At 44.6% G+C, this 8,261-nt stretch overlaps 1 protein-coding gene across 2 annotated transcripts in view; it reads left to right on the top strand.

The window, feature by feature from the left end:
• The window catches only part of LOC109909011 (homeobox protein meis3-like), a 12,071-nt gene extending 6,184 nt beyond the window's left edge, over nt 1-5,887 (top strand). For both annotated transcript variants that reach the window (XM_031795962.1, XM_020507856.2), the window contains exons 8-13: nt 56-164; nt 331-476; nt 1,003-1,079; nt 1,409-1,467; nt 1,638-1,724; nt 1,938-5,887. In XM_031795962.1, coding sequence (XP_031651822.1) covers nt 56-164; nt 331-476; nt 1,003-1,079; nt 1,409-1,467; nt 1,638-1,724; nt 1,938-2,128 — 669 coding nt within the window. In that variant the 3' untranslated portion in view covers nt 2,129-5,887. The remainder of the gene's footprint in view (nt 1-55; nt 165-330; nt 477-1,002; nt 1,080-1,408; nt 1,468-1,637; nt 1,725-1,937) is intronic.
• Nucleotides 5,888-8,261: the final 2,374 nt, after the last annotated feature.

Below are 8,261 nucleotides of genomic sequence, written 5' to 3' on the forward strand. Positions count from 1 at the left end.
TTCTCCTGTTCATCTCAATATGTTTCTCTCTCTTTCCTTCCCGCGCTCTCTGTAGAATCAGTCGTGGTTGCGGGATCCAGATGACTGTGCGTCCACTCCGCTAGGGACCCCTGGCATGTCATGTGGCCTGCCTTCACACAGCACAGACAACTGCAGTGATACGGGTACCTCTAACACACTAACTCATACACACGCCTGCATAAACACACACATGTCTTTTCAAACACTCATGCTAACAACATAATCGACATATGCAAATAAACCTGACATCAGTTGGACATGTTAACGCACGCACGCACGTAATGCCATATCTCTATTGTCCTCTGGCAGGGGATGGTTTGGATGGGGGCGTGGCCTCCCCCAGTACGGGAGAGGAGGACGATACGGACCGAGACAGAAGGAACAACAAGAAGAGGGGCATTTTTCCCAAACTGGCAACCAACATCATGAGGGCATGGCTCTTCCAGCATTTATCGGTGAGAAAAGAGAGACAGTAGAAAGAATAGTGAGAGAAGAATGACAGATAGAAGCAGAGAAAAGCAAAGGGGAACCGAGAGGAGAGGAACGAGGGAGAGGAGGAAGGGGATATCGTTCACATAATGCAAATAAATTAGTTGAAAATGGAATGAAATGACAGAGATAATGTGTGAATAAGAGGTTCAATATTGAATAGTTCTGAACAGAGAGAGAACAATTTATGGTGAATTGAAGTCATTCTGATAATTAGCAGTTATATTGGAGATATGAATTCAGATGTAATGTCAGTCATTAGTATTCATCTAATGGTTGTAGAACTCCCTTATTTACATGCTTTGGGTTTTTAATTCTACATAGATACTTCTGGAGCCATTTGTGTGTGGTGTATGTGTGAGCCAAAATGATACTTTTGATGATTTTATGCAATAATAATCTATGCCAAAAGCAAAGGCTAGACATGCTCTTGCTGAATCTCAACCAGTTTGGCAAATACATAATGCCCTTGTTCTGAATGTCCCTTCCCAGCACCCATACCCCTCAGAGGAGCAGAAGAAGCAGCTGGCACAGGACACAGGCCTGACCATCCTGCAGGTCAACAACTGGTCAGTACCCCCCTGATCAATAACCAATGATCAGCTCTGTGTTTTACTACTGTACTGTGTCCCTCGTCGACCTGGACCTTAGCATGACCTCCGCTGACCCCATCAATACTGATCAATCCATTATCACCCAGAGATCCATACTCCCTCTGTCCTAATGTGGATTGACGGTGAACCATGAAGGGGTTAAGTGGTTGTAAAAGTGAAAGGTTAATATTCCCAGAGTTAGTCCTTTTCTCCATTAACTGACTCTCCTTCCATTCAATTGTCCTCCTCTTTGTGTTCTCCCCTCCTATTCTCCCTCTTTTTCATATCCCCTCCTTCCTCTCCAGGTTTATCAATGCAAGACGGAGAATAGTACAGCCCATGATTGACCAGTCAAATCGCTCAGGTAATAATTACCACTGTATTCCCTCCTCTAATGTATTGTTACTGGTGTATCTATACATTCCTAGGTTGTATTGATGCTATAGGTGTGTATTTTGAATGCATATGTGTGTAGCTGATCGATATGCACAGTCAGGTTAGGTGAATGACGTGCGTGTGTGTTTGGTTGACCAGGTCAAGGTGGTCCTTACAGCCCAGAGGGAGCAGCACTGGGGGGCTACGGACTGGACGGCCAAGCCCACCTGGGTCTCAGGGCAGCAGGTAAGAGACAGAGATAAGGACGACTGGGTCATGTTCATTAGGCAACAAAGAGAAGAAAACGGACTGAAGCAGGGAGGCAGTACCAGAACTCCAATAAGAAATGCTCTTTTCCATTTTCCCATTTGAAAAGGTTTTGCTTTGGTGTGCCAGACTGAACATGTGCATGTGGTATGTTGTTGTACAGTACCTCCTAATATCTCTCCCTCTCCACAGGTCTTCAGGGGATGCCGTCTCTTCCCGGAGAGTACCCCGGGGCCCTGCTGTCCCAGTCTGGCTACCCCCACGCCGGCCCGTCCCTGCACCCCTACCCCGGCCCCCACCCCGCCATGCTGCTGCACCCGCAGCCCCACCCCCACCCCACCGATCCCCTCATAGGCCAGGGCCTGGACATACACGCCCACTAACTGAGAAGGAAGGGTGTGAAGGAGAGGGGAGAGAGGAAAGGGGAGAGAGGGGCCATCCTGGGGGAGATGGGGGCTCACACACCCGCCACACGCTAACTATGACAGCATGGCGCAAGTCCAAATGTTTACATTCCCGCCGTAAGACACTGACTTCCACAGTCACTCAACCCACTCAAGCCATTGTCTGCAACATGCATACCCTTCCCTTAACATACCACCGCTGGCCCCTCTTATACCATCAACAACATACTTACATCTCAGACGTAGAAACACACCACACTGAGCCCCTGAGTGTGAGCCAAACCCACTTCAGGGTGGAAGAGGCGAGTGTCCTCAGCCCCTTCTCCCTCTACATACTCTATGGTGACAGTGAGCTGTCTGACTCCCAGGATAGCGCCCCCTCTAGGAGAATAGAGGAACACCCCACACGGACCACTGACCAGCCAACTTGCCTCTCTCTCCCACCTGGCCTACTGGCCAACCAAACGGAAAGACGGAAGGACACAGGTCAGAGACACAGCTCCCGATCTGCCTGGGTCACCTTAACCTCCATAACTCTTATGACCTCACACAGCCCAGGCTTGAAGCGTTGTGATTGGACAGAACGCCAGTGATACACTCTAACCTCTCTCCTCTACGCCCCAGGCCACACCCAGTCTTCCCACACCGACAACTGTCACACACACATCGTATTTCATTTGACTTTTTTTAGATCTATTTTTGTATTTATATGTGTCAGAGAGGTGGGACCTGACAAAAGTCCTGTGAACAGTGATCTTCCAGGGCATCACTCTGCATGACTCTTGTACACTATGAATGAGCTCAATTTGTCTCTCTCAATTTGTTCAAGGACGTACCTTGGTTTGTTTAAATACGTTGGAATGAGTTGATCACTTACCTCCTTAAGATCCTGTCAGACGTGAATAGTAGGGTTTACTGTGGGATCCACATCATAAGCCAAACAGTGAACACACACGCACGCACACACACACACACACACGCACACACACACACGATCCTGTCATACCATTTCATGGTCCATGTTGTCTGCCGTTGTGTTTGAGGAGGACAGCCAAGGACGTTACACACGCTGCATCTTCCTCAGTCCCTTATGGGTCTCTGATAAAATAATTTATTTCCAAATGTTGGTGACAATAATTGATGATAACGATGTTACAGTTATGATTTTGCTTATAGTATTAAAACCTTTCTTTTGTAAAAGTGTGTGAACGACTTTTTCTTTGAGTTTGCCCTCCAATTATTTGCGGTCAGATGTGAAAAGTCAACACTGTAATGAAATACACAAATCAGTATTAGGAATCAGTATCTTGAAAACAATATTTTCTTCCTGGTACAATCACATGTCGTTACTATATGCTAATTGTCTCATTTTCAATTGATGTATGCTGCAGTTTTGTACCCCCTTCTTTTCTTATTTTTCTCTACTAGCCTAGCATCTTCCCTGACCTCTCTCCCTTAGTTTAGCTCTTTGTTAATTTTTTACTCCTCATTTTCACTCTGTCTTTCCACATTCCTTCCTCATTCACTTTATACCTCCTCCCATCTGCAGGGCCATGTGCAACAAGGTTCAAATCCAAGCCAAAGTGATTACTCATTAAATGTCAAACACAATTCAAACGCATTTGGCCTGGCCTAAACCCTCCTCCTCCACCCGGCCATCCATTCAATCCCCACCTCACCCCTGTCCTGTGATAGATGCAGCCTGCAGCAGGGGTCAGAGTTCCTACAAGGGTCAACAGGAAATGGCCTGGCTTTATGACCCTCGGGGCTGACTCCAAGTCCCACCACATATTTTCCTGTCCACACACTCATTCGCCTTGTCCATCTTGTCACTCTCTCTCTTTTTGTGTGTAACCCATGCCATGCTAGTCGTGTCCCAGCTATAAATTTAGTCCTCAATCCGTGGACACACACAGTTGGTTCATAATTTGTTGCACTGCAGGTCCATTGTTTACATCGAGCTTCCTGAACATGTGTATGAGTTCATTTATGAACGTGTTCCTCTTGCTTATTATCTTGACTATGTAAAGTGACTTTGGAGCTGGAAAAGCACTTACAATTATTTTTTAAACACCATAGTCACATAGAGAACATAAGTGACTGTATGATCGTCTGAAGGAGATCTCAGAGCCAACAGCAAACATACAGACAGCAGGAGTGAGATTCTATTCATACTGTTTTCACTTTATGATTGCTTTTGATAGCTAGAGTCCGTAGCCTCACACAAACACAAAATCCATTAGCTAGTGGAAATTGCATTGCATAAATGTGCCAATACTGGGAAAGGCAAGGGAGAGAGAATAGTGTGCACAGCCACAGAGCTCAGTGAGGGAAACGTATAGCGTGAAGTCATTATGGCAACTAAGTCTATCTTAACAATGAAATAACCCAAAACTGGAGCAACTGGAAGGCTAGAGCAGGAGAAAATATTATAAACACACATTTTTGGGGGAATACAGATTTTAAAAATATATTTATATTGTAAATATAACAGTAACCTAACCTTAATGTAAACCAGATGTATTCAATATTTGTGAGAACATTGTACTTGTATAATGAATCCCAGCAGGATTTTGGCAGACATGTGTTGCAGATTATTTGAGCTACAGAAATACAATGGCTAAACAATATTGCTTCCTATTTTTTAAGTCTTCATATGAGCAACTGTTTGAGGATTGTGTTTTGAGAATAAAAATATGCATAGTGTATGTGTATTAATGCAATAGCTAATAGGTCTGAATGAACGAAAAGGTGCACGAAAAGAGGAAAAAAATCTCAATTTTGTTTAGATGTCTGTGTGTGTGGTTTGTTTTTAAGCGGAATGCGGAATGCTGAATGTGTGTGTGCGCGCGCAAGTGTGTTTGTGTGTGTGTGTGTGTGTGTGTGTGTGCGGAGGAGGGCCTCTGGTGGTCATTAATCATTCAATTACACACCTGTCAGAGTTCAGACAAGGGGAGAGAGCTGCACACAGGGGGGGAGAGAAAGAAAGAGGGAGAGAAAGCGAGAGGAAAAGTGTCCGAAGACAAAGCCTCAACAGGGGGAAGCGGTTTGTGACAACGAGTGAAAGAGCAGAATAGGACAAAAGGGACAAACAAAATAAGAGTGGAGGCCAGAGAGACAGTGACAGACAGATGAGCTCAGTGACGTGCTGTCCCATATGGAACGACATCGTCAGAGCAGACAGGTCAGGATCCAACGACGATGCTCCGCTCGCTTTCACAAGCCTTCATTAAAAGTCGCGCAAGACGATGTAGAATAGAACCATTTTATCTGTCAGCCAGAGAGGGGAAAACAAGAGTTGGTAGCTCTGACGGTCGTTTACCACCGAGTTCAAATACTGTTTCCAGCCTGGGAACAGCCCGGATGTGTAGCAGCCTGATGATGCATAAACTGGAGTAATGTCGTGAATAATTGATTGAAAAGTGTTTGGTCCTGATTCACAAATGTCTCTCATCTATTTATCACTATTAGGAGAGGCTGCCAGGCCCATTAGAACAGCTGCTCGTTAGATGCCTGTCAATCAAGGGGGAGGGGGGACACACTGATACTGGTATACATTTAGTGCCAGGAACAAGTGTTTGTGATATACTGTTTAGTGTGAATATTCATGTTTTTCCAGAATGTGTGTGTGACTGTCTATTGTTCTGGTGTTGCATTGTGCTTGGATGTGCATGTACCTTGTGTGTGTGAGTATGTGTGCGTGCGTGCGTGCAAGTGGGTATCTTTGTGTGACCATCTTTTTTCTCTCTCTCTCCTCTCTCTCTTCTCTCTCTCTCTCACTCTCTCACTCACTCTGCATCAGTACGGCCTCTATGTTTAGCTGCAGCTAGCTAGCGAAGTCCTAATTTTAAAACCCTCAGGCGTCTGCCATCTGTGTGCTCGTCACCGCCATATATCAAATGCACGGCTGGACTGAATGTGTAATATGGTCCCATGTATGCATAATATATCACGTGATCATGTAGGTAGGTGTGTGTAGTAGGTAAAGTCTCAGCCAATGTTCCTCCATCAGTCTCTCTCTCATCAGGTTTGACTGGGCTGATGAAGGGCCCAGATGTTTCTTAGACCTGGTTAAAAGACTGAAAAGCAGGCAGAATGCCAGATGTCTCATTAGGCAAATTTGATTAGGTTTCTCATTTAAAATTCTGAATGAGGCAGTTCCATATGTATGAATGTATGGGAGGGCACGTGTGTGTGTGTGCATTCATTTGCATATGAGGCATTCTGTATAAGTAATTGCATGTGCATGTATATATTACAGTATGCCCGTGTGTGTGTGTGTGTGTGATCTGTGTCTATGTGGTAGAGCTACCATGTGTCTGTGTATGGTAATACATGGGCTTGCATAAGGACCTGTCTGCTCCACTGTTCACTCTTTAGGATCAAAGTATTCTAATGTGCAGATGTCTAGAATGCTGTTTTTACTGTATGCAAACATCATTTCCCATTCCACCATCCTAAAGCATGACAAATAATGTTGATTAAAATAATGACAGAATGAAGTTAAAAACAGAGTACATATTACACACAACATAATACAATCGGATCAACAGTTATTTCTTGATAGCTGTTAATTCAGGCATCCCAACACATTTCTCTCCCTTTCTCAAACTCCTTATGCACTAACGAGCTCCACTGTTATGCCTGACTATTGCAACCCAGAGGAAACAGACAAAAGTGGTGTGGTACTGCAACCTAGTGGTCAGCATGGAAAACACATCAACTGTGTTCTAACCATGGAGCCAGCCTGCTGAAAACCTCCATGCCTTGCCCCAATTTTAATTTTAATTTTAATTGAACCTTTATTTAAATAGGCAAGTCAGTTAAGAACAAATTCTTATTTACAATGACGGCCTACCAAAAGGCCTCCTGCGGGGACAGGCGCCTGAGATTAAAAATAATACAAATAAATACAATATAAATATTGGACAAAATACACAACAAGTGAGACAACACAACATTACATAAAGAGAGACCTAAGACAACATAGCATGGCAGCAACACATGACAACACAGCATGGTAGCAACACAACATGGAAGCAACACAACATGGTAGCAACATAACAAGAACATGGTAGCAACACAACATGGTAGCTGCACAAAACATGGTACAAACATTATTGGGCACAAACAACAGCACAAAGGGCAAGAAGGTTGAGACAACAATACATCACGCAAAGCAGCCACAACTGGCAGTAAGAGTGTCCAGGATGGAGACTTTGAATGACGAGATTGAGATAAAACTGTCCAGTTTGAGTGTTTGTTGCAGCTCGTACCAGTCGCTAGCTGCAGCGAACTGAAAAGACGAGCGACCCAGGGATGTGTGTGCTTTGGGGACCTTTAACAGAATGTGACTGGCAGAACGGGTGTTGTATGTGGAGGATGAGGGCTGCAGTAGGCATCTCAGATATGGGGGAGTGAGGCCTAAGAGGGTTTTATAAATAAGCATCAACCAGTGGGTCTTGCGACGGGTATACAGAGATCACCAGTTTACAGAGGATTGCAGTGATGATATTTTACCTTTATTTAACTAGGCAGGTCAGTTAAGAACAAATTCTTATTTTCAATGACGGCCTAGGAACAGTAGGTTAACTGCCTGTTCAGGAGCAGAACGACAGATTTGTACCTTGTCAGCTCGGGGGTTTGAACTTGCAACCTTCCAGTTACTAGTCCAACGCTCTAACCACTAGGCTACCCTGCCGCCCCAAAGGAGCATTGGTGGCAAATCTGATGGCCGAATGGTAAAGAACATCTAGCCCCTCGAGAGCACCCTCACCTGGCAATCTATAAATTACATCTCCGTAATATAGCATGGGTGGTCATCTGAATCAGGGTAAATTTGGCAACTGAGGTGAAAGAGGACCGATTATGATAGAGGAAACCAAGTCTAGATTTAACTTTAGCCTGCAGCTTTGATATGTGCTGAGAGAAGGACAGTGTACCATCTAGCCATACTCCCAAGTATTTGTCCAGACTACCTCAAGCTCTAAACCCTCAGAGGTAGTAATAACACCTGTGGGAAGAGGGGCATTCTTCTTACCAAACCACATGGCCTTTGTTTTGGAGGTGTTCAGAACAAGGTTAAGGGTAGAGAAAGCTTGTTGGACACTAA

Source organism: Oncorhynchus kisutch, linkage group LG18 (assembly GCF_002021735.2).
Source record: "Oncorhynchus kisutch isolate 150728-3 linkage group LG18, Okis_V2, whole genome shotgun sequence".
Classification (NCBI taxonomy): Eukaryota; Metazoa; Chordata; class Actinopteri; order Salmoniformes; family Salmonidae; genus Oncorhynchus; species Oncorhynchus kisutch.